We start from the raw sequence: 15,038 nt of genomic DNA, 5'->3' as shown, positions 1-15,038 counted from the left end.
CAGTTGATCCTTATTTTAGACATCCAACTCTAAGTTTGAGCTGAACTGTAACGGACTCCCAGCCGTTGTCTGGCAGGAAAATACCCCGTCCGTATCCATCAGAGAGGAGCCACGGCAGCCAAAAAGTGCAGCAGAGCAGCCGTAGAAGTCACAATATGGCTGAGCTGATAGCTCAGTCCTCAACTAACATGGGCTCCCTGATAAGACGCAGCAGAATACTGGTGCAACTCTCTGCCTGTCTGCTGCATGATAAACGTTTTGGGTGTGTAAACACACTGACACCACAGTGACACGACTGTGTTTTCCTGATGCGCCGCGTATGAAGAGTTCATTTATTGTCAAATTATATCACGGGGCGCCTAAATGAAACCAAAGATTAATCACTTGTGTGCTACACTTAGTGTTTCCTGGACTGAAAGTGTGAATCTGCCACAAAATTCCAAAACTAAGAAGATAAACATGCTTTCTTTGCTATAAACACACACACAAACACATTGGTATTAGCATTAATAGTGGTTTAAGGATTATTTCCATTTCGCTTGGACAGTTCACTCCATTGTTTTTTTCTCGTCTTTGCACTTCCTCTTTGTGGGTTTGTGTATTTAAAGCTGATACCTCCACCCAATGTTTTTCTTACATCAGAGTCGAGCTCAAGCAGGAGATGTTGACAGTTTTCTGTTGTTTAGGATGCATTTCTGTTTGTCATTTATGTGGTCGATAGCACAGCTTCACTCAGTCAATAAAAGATTCTAACATCTCTTAAGAAGTTTTGAAATGGAAAACTTTATGAAAAATGATTAAAACTGTTAATGTCTGCCTTAAAAAGAAAAATATTCTAAATACATTAAAACTGTACATAATTCATCACTGGACTGAGCTGATCTTTCCCCATGATGTTTTTTTTTTTTCCTTCTTTCTTTTAATTTTGCATGTACTGTCCTGCCACCCCTCCCTGTCCACCCTCGCCTGTGGTCAAGAACTTTGAATCATGACTGAAAGAATAACGCTAACCCTTCAGGAAACATGACGGTCTCCTTTCTTCCCGTGACTCACCCTGACCCTGTGTGGACTCATCAGGAGAGCATACGACAGGAAGGATAGAGAGATTAGCCTTTAAAACGTCACCATATCTACAGTTGTTTCTTGTTCCGACAGGTAGATGCCTCTTTGAGCAGCACATGGCCTGTATTCTGCTGACAAACATGGACCCACCCACACCCAGTCCCACCACGCATCCCAATGGCCTCCCGCCCCCCGACCAGGACTCAGCCAGCGGACTCGACCCGAAGGAGGACGAAGTCTCCGCCTGCCTGAGCATCCGTCTGTACTACCAGGCTAAGGATGGAGGGGGAGGAGGCGGGCCCAGCGGCTCCGAGAACATCCTGACGTATTCACCTGGAGATTACGTGGCGGAGGAGCTGTGCATTGCTGCAGCCAAGGCATGCGGTGAGTCACATATTCATTTCACTTCTCTCCAATGAGCGGTAACTGAACCGATTGGTTATCAGAGGACGAAACACCAAGGTGTTGATTGAAGTTCTTGATAAGTTTTAAATGAAAATGTGTAAAACAAAAAAGGAAAAAGGTTCCTCGAGCCTCCAATGGTTGACTGTTTCCTTCCCCACTGACACATCATGTAAATGACCACGACTGTAAAGGGTTTAGAGACTGTTGAGGTTGTGATGTAGATGTGGCGTGTATGTTAAGTCCATTTACAGTATGAAACTAAAAAATACAACCAAAGAGGAAAAACAAACTTATAATATTAGTCACTGTCACCCCACAAGAAAAATTTCACTTCAACTAAAAGACCTTTGGTTTGATGCCTCGGAACCAGAACAGCACAGGAAGTGTAAGTCTAGAATGAAAAATCCCTTATTTGCTGTTGTAACATTAAATTCCTGTAAGCTCCTGTGATTATGATAAACAAAGGAGCATATTGTTTTCAAGAAATAGATATATATGACTTGATGAAAGAGCTTTCTAAAGTGTTACGTGTGAGTGCGTTCATCCAGCTCAAATTCATTTGATTTGAAGATGTCAGTTTCTGATGTGATGTGAAGTTAAAGTGAAGGTCAAAATTAAAGCACCCAGAACAGTGAGATAAAACGCAGACAATCGAAAACAATATCTGCAACATAAATAAAGTAACAAGCTGGAGACGTCTCCTAAGATTAAAAAAAAAAAATTGTACAAATTCACAATATCCACAGCAGATGTGGACTCCTGCTCCTGTTTCAGTTTTATTCCGGTGACGGGGCTGGCGGGGGTTCTCTTTTGAGAAATGTCGTCCGTTATGATCTCACCTTGGTTAAAATCTTCCTGTCAACCACATCCTCAGTAGTCACCAGGGGCGTTTCAGTGGCTGGCATCGCTAACTGGGGGTTTTGGAACAATTGAGAGTATGAGAAATAACGTCGAGATGAAAAAAAAACATGAATTCAGTGACAAAACACACACTCTGAGTGCTTTGGGACTTCAGTTGACCCCGTGGTGTCAGTGTGCTTGACTTGTGCTGGACTGGTGACCGGTCTGCATGGATGGATGGATGGAAGCCCTCCGTCCATTCAGGCTTATTAATGTATTGATTAACAGCTGATTATGACACATAAACCACAATAGACTCAGCAGAAAAACAAGCTAGCACAGACTTAGCTGTTTATTATGAGTAAAATTCCCAAAAATGGAGAAAATGCATTTTGAAAATACTGAAAGAAATAACTGAGCTAAGAAGAGCCGTTAGCCTTTAGTCACATATGCCAGCAAGGTTGTTCTTTGGCCAAGGCACACAAAATAAGTTTCAGTTTGTATCGCGGATCCTTGATGCTCTTCTTGAAAAATAAAGCGTGTCCTTTTTTAGTGTTTGGATAATTGTAAAAACACAGATTAGAAGAAAGTAACAAATTATGAAGATATTTAAAGAGCCAGTTTTGCTTTCAGAATCATTTGCGACGTGTGTCATGTGAAAACAGAACTGCAGTTTTTTTTAGACCGCTTCTCTTGCTCGGGCCCTTTTCAAGAAAATTCAGACGAAGAAGTTGCCTCATCTTCATGTCTGGCACTGCTTGTCACGTCAGTCGTCTTGTGCCACACTCTCCTGTAGCAATCCCTCCTTTTATCCTCTGCCGATTTGTTTCTTTCATGGTTTAATTGAGGTTTTCTTGGTTTGGTAATTCTTGACACCTTTCTCATGTGGGTTGATCAAATATGAACCACCGGGATGGAGTACTCTCATTCAGATGACTTATTTCACGCAGGCTCAAATCAGATTTGTTCACTTTCTCAGCATTTCTGTCTGAACCGGTGGGTCTCAGAAAGGATTGTTTTTCTGTTTGTACTTATACAGAGGTAATATAGGATAGTTTGTGATTGTGAGGCGTTCTCTTACATTGCTGAGTTATGAGTGGAGTGCATTATACAGTTTTGCATATGATTTAATACAGTCATTCTTCGCCTTTGGAATTAAACAGAATATTTGCATTGCAAGAAATGCTAGAAGGTTGGCTTTTTGCAGCGATCACCGTCATGAGTACTTCCCCCATTGTGGTTGAGCAGACTTCCTCTCAAGCAGCAACTATCCTCAGTGCTATTGCTTCACTGACGCGAGTGACGACACTGTTTTTATCTTCGACTTCCACCTCGACCGATGAAGCGTCCTACTTAGCTGAGTATTTTGCGGCGACAAAATGAAGTGAGGTAAAAGTCCAGACAGTAAGCACAGGCAAATGAGATCAGGGTTGTAAGAAATCTTCCTTTTGATTCTCCAAGTTGGCTGTTATGAAGAGAAGTGGTAAACATCACACTGATATTGTCATTCTGTAATCCAGTTATCTCAAATATCAGGGTTTATATCTCAGAATGAGGCACGCTGGGTTAAAAAAAAAAAGCTTTAGCAATTTTTTTTTTTCCTTTTTACCACTAGATTGTAGGTTGTTTTAGCTATTTTGGGTTATTATGCTACATTTGATGCACAGGAACACTAACTTCATACCAACAGGGTGGGGTTCTGCTACGTGACTCTGAAAAACCACAAGAGATCCTGAAGAGCTCATTATTCACAGTGTCATTATTTTAACTTGTCAAACTTTATGAATATATTGACGTCAGCTTTTTTAGACAAACTGGTGTTGTTGTAGATGGACTGGTGAGTAATAGGTGCAGCTACGGCCGCAATAAAGTTGTGAACTGTTGTTCTTATTTCAGTTTAAATCTATTTGGTCTGACAGCAGCGTTTACACTTTGGACTTGATATCTGGTGCAATATTTGCGGAGAACAACCTGATGGCGCTGAGTTCCACTGACTTTCTGCATTGAAGAACTGTTTTTACTGGCTTGAGTCGATCTTGATTAAAGGAAATAACTGTTTTCATTCTCTCTCCAGGAATTGGTCCAGTGTACTGCAGCTTATTCGGCCTGATGAGGGAAAGCGACCGGATATGGTTTCCCCCAAGTCACATCTTCAAAGTAGACCCAGCAGCCAACGAGAACCTGCACTTCAGGATAAGGTTCGCTGTCATGTTTGATTGGTTTGTCCGTGAGGTTTTGCATTTGAGTGGAGTTAAACCTTTTGTTGCAACATTGATTGACTTAACAGGATTGGTACATGAAAGGATTGCGACAGCTCATCAAAATAAAATCAGAAACTTAACCAACTTTTGGGGAGCATTAAACTTCATATTTACCACGGAAAATACATATGACACAAAAACATTTACTGACTGAAAAAACTGGATCCGGGAATAACTTGAGGGTATTTTCGTGCAGTTAATCCAGGAACATTTCTATTATTTACAGTATCAGCTCTCCGAGAATCTCTAAGAATCTCTTCCATTTCCAAGTGAAATTGGTTCTGTGTTAGAAAAATCCTTAGCTGACTTGAAAATGGAATTGAATCCTTGTGAATCAAAATCGAACTATTTTGGCACTCTTAATGGATGCCCAGCTCTAGGGATGCCTGTTCATATTCAGATTATGATCTAGGTTTTGTTTCATCTGATAACAAAGCAAAATATTGCATACAGTGAGTTTTAAGGGACACTTTTTAAATGTTGTAATGTGTGTACATTGCTGGGTCTGTACAGCAGATACAGTCAGGAAGTTAAACTTGTCCCCCTGCTCGGATGAAACGCTTGTTGTATTTTGTTTCGTTTCAAACGTGTCAGACGTCTTCGCTTCGCTTGACATTCCTCGATCGCTCCTTCTGTCCAGATACTACTTTCCTGGCTGGTACAGCAGCAGCAAGTCGTCCTGTGCTCATCGCTACGGCTTGTCTAAAGGGATGGAGAGCTCCGTGATGGATGACGGCATCATGGAGTACCAATTTTCACAGGTTAGTGTTTTTGTCTGCATAGTAACAAGATGCCATTCGTTTCTGTGTGAAGCTTTTTTTTTTTTTTTTTTTTTACTTGATCCAGGTTTTAGATGTGTTTTCTGAAAGAAACAATAAAAAAAAAACAAAAAAAAAAACAAAAAAAAAACAGAGGAAATTCCTCGAGGCCGATCCCTCTTCCTCCACATCCGGTTGCTCTTATTCATTGTGCTTCAGAAGAAGATGTGCAGAACTGTTGCAGCGAGATAAATGTGTTTGTTCTCGCGTCTTTCTGACTGACTGCCAGCCTGTCCATCATGTCGGCCCATTCGTTTGTGCAAGCTGAGGAAACAGGAAGTGAGGTAGTCAGAGTTATTAAGAAGCACAAAGGGGAACAAGGGTATGTCAGGGCGTTCCTGTGTGTCTGCCGTGTGAGTTAATCCACAGTTATTTTTAATCGCTTATGCTTTCATGCCTCCCTACATGTTTATAAAAGACACACACACACACACACACACACACAGCCAAGCACACACACACAACTCTGTTAAGTTTTATTTTAGTCTGTTTGTCTCGCTGGTGCCATGACCTCGTGTGACAGCTGACAGCAACAGCAATATTTGCTACACAAACAAACCTGATAAATCATCTCCAGTTTTTAAAAGGATGAAGTCAAAATAAAGATATTTTGAGATTTTAAACACACTGTGCAACACATGGCTAATTATCTGCAGGCACTTGGATGAATCACTTGTAAAAGAGCGGCGCATCACATTCTGGCAATAACAAACCTTTAATCCACTCCAGAAAGCTCGTCTATAAATTTCTCTTCCCTTCCATCTGATGTATTGTTAGCTGTTACTCTGAGTGGCTGGCGTGAGACGAACATCTGGCACGTGTTTATTGCTCACTTCCTGTCTGAACTCTTCTCTCCTTCCAGGCCTCTGTTTCTCTCCTTCATTCTTATCTCGCGTTTGTTTTTCCCTGTCCAGTGGCGGAGCGACTTCCTGAACGGCTGGGTTCATATTCCCGTGAGCCACGAGTCCCAGGAGGAGTGGCTGGGGATGGCTGTGCTGGACATGATGAGGCTGGCCAAGGAGGGCGGCCTGTCTACCGTGGACATTTACAACGACACCAGGTTGGTTCAGAGAGAGACAGAGAGAGAAACAGCAAAAATTTGAGCCCAGTGTGCTGTAGTTTTTTTTTTTTTTTTTTTTTTTGGAGGTTTAAAGTGCTGGGATTTACTCATGCCAGGTAGTGTTGAAGGCTAAAATACAACAATAACACCGGGCATTTACAGAAAATGCTTGAATCCAGTGCAGTGTTGAGGGGCTGCCATGATTTAGAAAAACATCACGAACACTTTTCTTATTAATTGAGATAAATATACAGATTATTTCAAAGGATAAATATTGTATTGTTGGGCAAATGATCACTTTTATGTAATACAAAAGAAGCATCACATTTTTTAGAACTTTGTTGTATCATTCCTTGTCTTTTCTAATAGATTGAATGACTTACAAAAAAAAGATTCCTCATATTTCTGTGCTGCTTTATCAGAGAGACTTGCTGCAGCTGATGTCAGCTGACTGTGGGTGAAGGCAGGGTTCACCCTCAAAAGGTCGCCCATCCAGCACAGGGCGAAAATGAATGTTAATAAATGACAGAATTAAAGCCTTTATCTTATTGTGTACTGTGACGATGATCAACATTTTGCCGCAGCCTGTATTTCATCCAAATGACAGTTTCCTCCTTTTTCCGATGAACTCCTTCGGTGGTCTCCCCGCTTTCAGCTACAAATCCTTCCTGCCGAAGTGCATGCGGAGCCGCATTCAAGAATACAACATCCTGACTCGCAAGAGGATCCGCTACCGCTTCAGGAGGTTCATCCAGCAGTTCAACGACTGCAAGGCCACCGTCCGCAACCTGAAGCTCAAATACCTGATGAACCTGGAGATGCTGCTGCCCGCGCTCTACTCCGAACGCTTTCACGTCACCGACCTCTCTGCGCAAGAGGTTACCATCGTCGTCATGGGCAACAAGGGCATCCTGTGGTCTACAGGGAAAGAGGAGCCGGGAGAAGAGGAGGTGAGGGCCGGGAGATGGGTTCCTGCTGGCGTGATGAAGGCAGTTAACATTACACAGTTTGGGGCGTTCATGAGTAATTCTTGCCCGCAGATGCTTCATGTCGGTCTTTGTGTTTGTCCAATAAGAAAATGCTGATCCAATTTTTGTGTTTTTTTTAGGAGCTGAAGACGTACTGTGACTTCCCAGAAGTGATTGACATCAGCATCAAACAGGGCAATAAGGAGGGATCGGCAGAGAGTCGCGTCGTTACACTCACCAGACAGGACAACCAGATCCTGGTATTTATATTACTGCTCAAACACCTGGCATCCATTTACTGTCAAAACTGAAAGAGAAAAAAAAATAATCAACATATTTCTTCAATTCTGTAAAAAAAAAAAAAAGCAGTGACTTTGAAATGAAAACCATAATCAGATGAAGGAACTGTTTCTTTCTCCTCTCCACACAATCAATCCATTCTCTGCGTGTGTGTGTGACCTTCAGGAGTTGGAGTTTCACTCGCTGTCAGAGGCCCTATCCTTCGCCTCGTTAGTCGACGGGTATTACCGGCTGGTTGCCGACGCCCACCACTACCTGTGCAAAGAGATCGCTTCGCCCAGGCTCATGGAGTGCATTCAGAGCTACTGCCACGGCCCGGTGTCGTGAGTTTCACACTTCTGCACGGAGTCGTCACATGGCACATGAACCCACATCGGTCTCACAGACAAAGACCGTTTGTGTCTCTTTGATCACAGGATGGAGTTTACCATCGGGAAACTACGTCGCTCTGGTAACCACCAAGGCCTGTATATACTCCGCTGCAGCCCCAGGGACTACAACAAATACTTCATGTCTTTTGTAGTCGGGGTGAGTGCAGCACAGCGTCACCATTGATGCGAATGACTGTCTTTACATGTACATGGATTTGCAGTGTATTATATGGTCTCCCTGGAGACAGGATAGAAAATCCCAGGTCTTGCCCAGTGCTCAGAAACTATCAGAATGTATTTTCATACCCTGAAAGAAACATGAGACATAAGTCCTTTTAAAATTCTGGATTAAAAAGCTAATGGTGCAAGTTTTAGTTTTATTGAATGTTTCTTGACTGATAACTAGAGTGACTTATAATGGGATTTGTTTCTGGTTTAACATCCTATAAATGAGCCCAATCAGTGTCAAACTAAACTGGTAACATCAGCTTTTATAGTCTACTGTGAGTTCAATAATACTCTTATAGCCTCTGAAGCTGCACTGAAGCTGTTTCTGTTGTTGAAACAATCATGCTAAGTCAGAAAAGCAAGAAAAAGGGAGAACACAAAATGAATAAAATGATTTATTCTCTTCTCTTGACACTTAGAGCTCAGCTCCAGTGTAATGCTCTCCCTCTGTACCTTTCAGTATGAGACCATGGTGGACTATAAGCACTGTCAGATCGTGAAGACGGAGGAGGGAAAGTTCATTCTGAGTGGGGCCAAGAGGAGCTTCGGCTCACTCAGAGAACTTCTTCACTGCTACCAAAAGGAGGCGCTCCGCACCGACGGATACACATTTCAGCTGACCAGGTGTTGCCCACCGAGCCCCAGAGGTCAGAGTTGAAATCTTAGTGAATGAGATGTTTCAGTTCATGTTAAATCAAGCGAGCTGTAAGTCTTTACGTTTCCCTGTCCTTTTCTTATTTCTGCAGACAAGTCCAACCTGCTGGTGTGCAGAAACAACCAAGGGGCAGAGGTCCCGCTCTCCCCCTCACTCCACAAACACAACATCAGCCAGATGGTTTTCCACAAGATCCGAAAGGAGGACCTGGTTATTGTAAGATAACTCTCTCTGTCATGTCCCATCAGTTTTTCCCTGTTGCATCAGCAGAAAATGGCTGAGAACTGCACAATCAGCACTTAATGATGTTTTGGATTTATAGGGGTGAACACATGAATGAAACAAAAATGCAATACATCAAACCCAGTGTCTCTGCACAGGTGTGAATGTTGTGTCTTCATGTGAAAACATGCCAGCCCAGTTTTGTACCGCCTCTGTGGCTGGCTTGTTTCCATTTCGCCTTCATGTTCTGCTTTTTGAGTATTTGAAGTCTCAGGTTTTTCACCGGAAAACCACACAAGCCTTTTCACTGAACTTCTTGCACGTCAACCTTTTTTGTTTTTCCTTGTTTTTTAAACATTATTCTTTGTGTTATTGAAATTAATTGAGTTTTTGTGAAATATAAATGCAGAGAAATACTGTCTTGGTTCTCAAACATGAAAAGCCTCATCTTAGCGTTTATGATGTTCTTACTGCAGTGTAGCTGAACTGATGACTTGAGACGTAGTGAGCTCTTTTAGCTGAAACCTTCTCTAAATAAAGGAGTCTTCAAACTCTTTTTGAAAGACAATTCGGAGAGACAAGGGCAAGTAGTTCCAGAGTCTGAGAGCAACGGCCTGAAAGGATCAGTCTCCCCGGGTTTCAAACCTTGTCTTTGGGACCTTCAGGAGTTTCTGGTCAGCAGACTGAAGGGTTCGCTGTGAGGTGTGGGGCCACAACAAGTCTGTAATGTACTGGAGAGGCCTCACCATGCAACGCTCGGAAAGTGAGAACTGAAATTTTCAAGTCAGTCCGAGACTTGACAGGAAGCCAGTGAAGACTGGTGGCAATGTGGGATGTTCTGGGCGTATCTGTCAGTGGTCTTGCTGCAGAGTTTTGTACAGTTTGGAGTTTGTTAAGAACAGTAAAAAAGAGAATTACAGTAATCGCTACATCATCAGTTCAAGGTCAGACTTGGGCAGCATTTTTCTGACTTTTGAGACATTTCTTAAGCGGTACAAACAGTTTTTGGTCAGCCTGCTGAGAGTGAGCTTCCAAAGACATGGCCTGATCAAACATAACCCTGAGGTTTCTGAGGCTGGGTTTGACAGAAGAACCCAAAGCACCAAGATGGGCTCTAATCTGAGGGATCTTATTGTCAGGGACAATGATCAAAGTTTCTCTTGTTTGAATTTATCTGTAAATAGTTTGTGGAGAACCAGTCTTCGATGTATGACACGCATTCCACTGTGTTTCAGAATGAAAGTCTGGGTCAGGGAACGTTCACCAAGATCTTCTGCGGTGTGAGGAAGGAGCTGGGAGACTACGGAGAGATCCACCAGATGAACGTCGTCATTAAGATTCTGGATAAGGCTCATCGCAACTTTTCAGAGGTCGGCCTCGTTGACTGAGTGAATCACTTAATAAGCAGGGGATTTCATTCAATTTATGCTTTTTTTTTTCCTGTTTTCCATCTCAGTCGTTCTTTGAAGCAGCCAGCATGATGAGCCAGCTCTCCCACAAACACCTCCTCCTCAACTATGGGGTGTGTGTTTGTGGTGATGAAAGTAAGTAAACAACAAAACAACAGTGCTACTGATAGTTAAAGATAGACTCCTTTTAAACTGCTTTTTACTCTTTGGCTTTAAATACTGTAGCTCTTAATTTTAGTGTTTTATTGTTATGATTGTCTTTTATTTGGTTGTATTTTTATGATTACTAATATACGGGTCTTTGCGTCTTGGCTCATGTACTGCTTTTGTTTGGAGAGTTTTTCCAGGATTAATTAATAAATACATTCAAACTGTAATTGTTTTCCTGTCAGACATGATGGTGCAGGAGTACGGTAAATTTGGCTCTCTGGACATTTACCTGAAAAAGAACAAAAGCTGTGTAAACATCACCTGGAAGCTGGAGGTGGCCAAGCAGCTCGCCTGGGCCATGCACTACCTGGTAGGACGACAGGCAGAAAACTGTCCTCGTCGTTTCAGCATAGCAGACGCATTTCGACAATCTGCTTTCAACAACTTCCAAATGTGTCCGCGTCACACAGGAGGATAAGAACCTCATTCATGGAAATGTCTGCGCCAAGAACGTGCTCCTCATCAGGGAGGAGGACCGTAAAACGGGCAGTCTGCCCTTCATCAAGCTCAGTGACCCTGGTATCAGCGTCACCGTTCTGCCCCGAGAAGGTGAGAAACAGCCTCACGTCGTGTCCTGAACTGCGCTCCGTCACATCTCGAAGTGTTTCCTCCAACCTCCCTTCTGTTTCCCTGCATGTCTTTCCTGTAGTTCTGGTGGAGCGCATCCCCTGGGTGCCCCCCGAGTGCATTGAAAACCCCCAGAATCTGAGTTTAGCCACAGATAAGTGGGGCTACGGGACCACCTTGTGGGAGATCTGCAGCGGTGGAGACAAACCGCTCAGCACGCTGGACTGCTCAAAGGTCATTCATCTAAAATACATCTGAGTGAAACTGCGTAAATATTAAGATGTCCGTTTAAGAAAATGAGTTCAGTCCTTGGATGCAGTTTACTCAAGTTTCTCATGGTTCTTTCACTCTGTCACTGCGCAGAAGAACCTGTTCTATGAGGACCGACACCAGCTGCCGGCTCCCAAATGGACAGAGCTGGCCAATCTGATCAACAGCTGCATGGACTACGAGCCGTCACACCGACCCTCCTTCAGAGCCGTGATCAGAGATCTCAACAGCCTGTTCACACCAGGTACACACACCTGTCTGCGTCCCAAGAAATCCCCTCACCTCCTCGTCTTCTGAGCATGAATCAGGCTTCACCTGCCTCGCAGCAGCGCGAGCTGTCGCTGAATCCACACTCTGAATGAAGTGAAGCTGCGTCGTCTTGCAGATTACGAGCTGCTGGTGGAGAGCGACATGGTGCCCAACAGGACACGAGGCGTCGGCTTCCCGTGGTCTTCAGAGAACCAGGAGCCCGCTCAGTTCGAGGAGAGGCATCTCATTTTCCTCAAGCAGCTGGGAAAAGTGAGACACACACACCACACACACTTTTTCTAGTTTATCTGTCTAAAAGAAGTCATTTCTCTTCATGCCCTGCTTCACTTTCTTCTAATTGTTCATTTTCTATGTTCTGTGACATTCAGTGCTTGTAATTTAACACCAGGATCATTGTCTGTCAACTATTCCCATTAGTATTTTAAAGAATTAAGTGGAACTAGTACTCAATTGATGCTTTCTTTTCCCTCCTTTTCATTTGTTCCTGCTCTCCCTCTGGCTGTGAACATCAGGGAAACTTTGGCAGCGTGGAGATGTGCCGGTACGACCCCCTGCAGGACAGCACCGGCGAGGTGGTGGCGGTGAAGAAGCTCCAGCACAGCACGGCCGAGCACCTCCGGGACTTCGAGCGGGAAATCGAGATCCTCAAGTCTCTTCAGCACGAGAACATCGTCAGATACAAAGGAGTGTGCTACAGTGCCGGTAGGAACACAACCAGACGTTAATTCAACAATACCACGTCAGGCGTGTCCCGCTCAACGATATCTCCTCTCTTTACAACATGTACTTTGTATTTGACTGGAATGTTGCAGGACGGAGGAATCTGCGGCTGATCATGGAGTATCTCCCATTTGGCAGCCTGAGAGATTATCTCATCAAATACAAGGATCGCTTCGACTCCAAGAAACTGCTGCACTACGCATCACAGATCTGCAAGGTTCAGTTTCCAAATCTGGAAGGTTTTTAATGTCACTGTGTGTTTTATAGTGAGGAAAATGTGTGATTTCTACCATTTCTAGACACTTTAACTCTCATAGGGTTAGTACTGCTGACACAGGATGATCAATACTAAGGTTATTGAGCTTTTTTGTTACAGTTACACCACTTTCATCTTTTCCAGGGTATGGATTATCTGGCCACCAAGCGCTACATCCACCGAGACCTCGCCACAAGGAACATCCTGGTGGAGAGCGAGACGAGGGTGAAGATTGGAGACTTCGGTCTGACTAAGGTTCTGCCGCAGGACAAAGAGTATTACACAGTGAGGGAGCCCGGGGAGAGCCCCATCTTCTGGTGAGGGTCACAAAGCAGACATCTGAAAGCTTCCGGTGTTTTTACATGTTCCTGATAAAAACAAGGAACTTCTGCATAACCTCAATCAGTCGACGATCTGAGATGGAGCCACGGATTACGGCAGTGTGAGCTGATGCTGTGGTGTTTTTCAGGTACGCTCCAGAGTCTCTGACAGAGAGCAAGTTCTCCGTGGCGTCAGATGTTTGGAGTTTTGGTGTCGTCCTCTATGAACTCTTCACTTACAGTGACAAGAGCTGCAGCCCCCCTGCGGTACGTCACTTGCTCTCGCAATCAATTCACTGCTGTGGTGTTATTTTAGAGCTACAATAGGACGTTTCTATCATGTGTCCAGTTTTAGTCATCATTTCATGATTAAATGTCTGATTATTTTAGTTGTATTGACCTTGTATCGCTGTTAAAATGTTAAAATAAAACAACTGATTAAAACAACTTGATGTCCTTAGAATCAGGAAACACTTTAAATGCATTTAAACGTCTTTCTGCAGGTCTTTATGGACAAAATGGGAAATGAAAAGCAGGGCCAGATGATTGTTTACCATCTGATTGACCTGCTGAAACAAGGATACAGGCTGCCTGCTCCTGCTAACTGTCCTAAGGAGGTCAGTCGCTTCTCGTGTGCCGTAAAGAAATAAGTCTGGATGCCACCTGCATCTCACACATGAACGTATTTGCTTCACAATCGGTCCCTCTCGGTGTTAATGTGTCATCAGATCCACAAGGTGATGATGGAGTGCTGGAGCAGCGACCCCAGACTGCGGCCCATGTTCAAGACGTTGATCCACAATGTGGAGATCGTCCGAGACAGCAAGGACGGATGAGCAGCACCGAGAGTCAAACCTGACAATGAAGTGTGTGGATTGACCGCAGAGAGCTTGGAGTGGTGGTGATATTTGAACTCTGAGTGGTTCTCATCAGCTGCATCTGCCTCCATCACCAAACTGAGTCCATTTTATTGCATGAATTGTGAATGAAAGTGATGAGACTCTGCTGTGGTTCATTAGTGGAGGCCGGAGTCGCCTCCAGCTGCCTTTCATGCGTTTCCATTATTTCATCCAGTAACTGGTCAGTTGTGTTTCCCTGAACTGGGCTGAACAGCAGCAGCAGCAGCAGGTCACAGACTCACACCACAGTCATCTGTTTATGGAGGACGTCGGCGCTGGAAATAAAGACACTGCCTTTGTGTGTAGACTCTCTATGTTACGTGCCTGCAATGCCTCATGGGAAAAGTCATTGGTTTTGTTGACTGAAGTGAAAATGTGATGAGGAGCGGTGCCTTCAGTTTCTGCAGAGCATCTCTGCTGATGAAATCGGTGTTATTTAAAAACGTGTGAACCTGCCATTGTGTTAAACATGAAGATGGTGAAGAGCCTGTAAATGTGCTGAATACATCCGTACGTCACACAACTGATGGATGTTTGCAAGGGATTTTATTTTCAGACAGGATTATTGAAGGGTTTTGTCTTCTATCAGTCATAAAGTTGTGTCCAGAACATTGTTCCATGTCCTCACAGCGTTACTGTCAATGGGAGGAACGCTGTGGACCCTCATCGTCCTGATCTCAGCCCCAGAGATCCTGTCTGGGATTACATGAGGAGACAAAAGGACGCGAGACAGACGCCATTCACCAAGATCTTGTGGCTGCATCTCCATAACACGTTTGTCCCTGTTGAGTCCTGAAGAGAAAAAAACTGTAATAATCTGAAATGAAATGGTCACACCATATTATTGTTTTGCAATTTGTTTATGAGTAAAATGAAGTTACATAAACAACAAAAAAAAAATCCTCCAGTTTTGATACTTTTCTAAAA

At 43.6% G+C, this 15,038-nt stretch overlaps 1 protein-coding gene across 3 annotated transcripts in view; it reads left to right on the top strand.

Annotated features, from left to right (window-relative positions):
* The window catches only part of jak2a (Janus kinase 2a), a 22,762-nt gene extending 7,724 nt beyond the window's left edge, over positions 1–15,038 (top strand). The window contains exons 2-24 of one of the 3 annotated variants that reach the window (XM_030084449.1): positions 1,160–1,446; positions 4,382–4,505; positions 5,209–5,329; positions 6,301–6,446; positions 7,102–7,396; positions 7,555–7,674; positions 7,880–8,037; positions 8,131–8,242; positions 8,774–8,960; positions 9,060–9,184; positions 10,426–10,560; positions 10,647–10,734; positions 10,992–11,119; positions 11,220–11,358; positions 11,459–11,610; positions 11,740–11,890; positions 12,032–12,165; positions 12,429–12,618; positions 12,729–12,853; positions 13,037–13,209; positions 13,362–13,479; positions 13,716–13,829; positions 13,941–15,038. In XM_030084449.1, coding sequence (XP_029940309.1) covers positions 1,160–1,446; positions 4,382–4,505; positions 5,209–5,329; positions 6,301–6,446; positions 7,102–7,396; positions 7,555–7,674; positions 7,880–8,037; positions 8,131–8,242; positions 8,774–8,960; positions 9,060–9,184; positions 10,426–10,560; positions 10,647–10,734; positions 10,992–11,119; positions 11,220–11,358; positions 11,459–11,610; positions 11,740–11,890; positions 12,032–12,165; positions 12,429–12,618; positions 12,729–12,853; positions 13,037–13,209; positions 13,362–13,479; positions 13,716–13,829; positions 13,941–14,048 — 3,430 coding nt within the window. In that variant the 3' untranslated portion in view covers positions 14,049–15,038. Of the gene's footprint in view, positions 1–1,155; positions 1,447–4,381; positions 4,506–5,208; positions 5,330–6,300; positions 6,447–7,101; positions 7,397–7,554; positions 7,675–7,879; positions 8,038–8,130; positions 8,243–8,773; positions 8,961–9,059; positions 9,185–10,425; positions 10,561–10,646; positions 10,735–10,991; positions 11,120–11,219; positions 11,359–11,458; positions 11,611–11,739; positions 11,891–12,031; positions 12,166–12,428; positions 12,619–12,728; positions 12,854–13,036; positions 13,210–13,361; positions 13,480–13,715; positions 13,830–13,940 lie in introns of all 3 variants that reach the window. The other 2 variants (XM_030084451.1, XM_030084450.1) reach the window with 2 other exon arrangements.

Source organism: Salarias fasciatus (assembly GCF_902148845.1).
Source record: "Salarias fasciatus chromosome 7 unlocalized genomic scaffold, fSalaFa1.1 super_scaffold_4, whole genome shotgun sequence".
NCBI lineage: Eukaryota > Metazoa > Chordata > Actinopteri > Blenniiformes > Blenniidae > Salarias > Salarias fasciatus.
The sequence above is the reverse complement of the archived record's forward strand: the minus strand, read 5'-3'. Positions and strand labels throughout refer to the sequence as shown.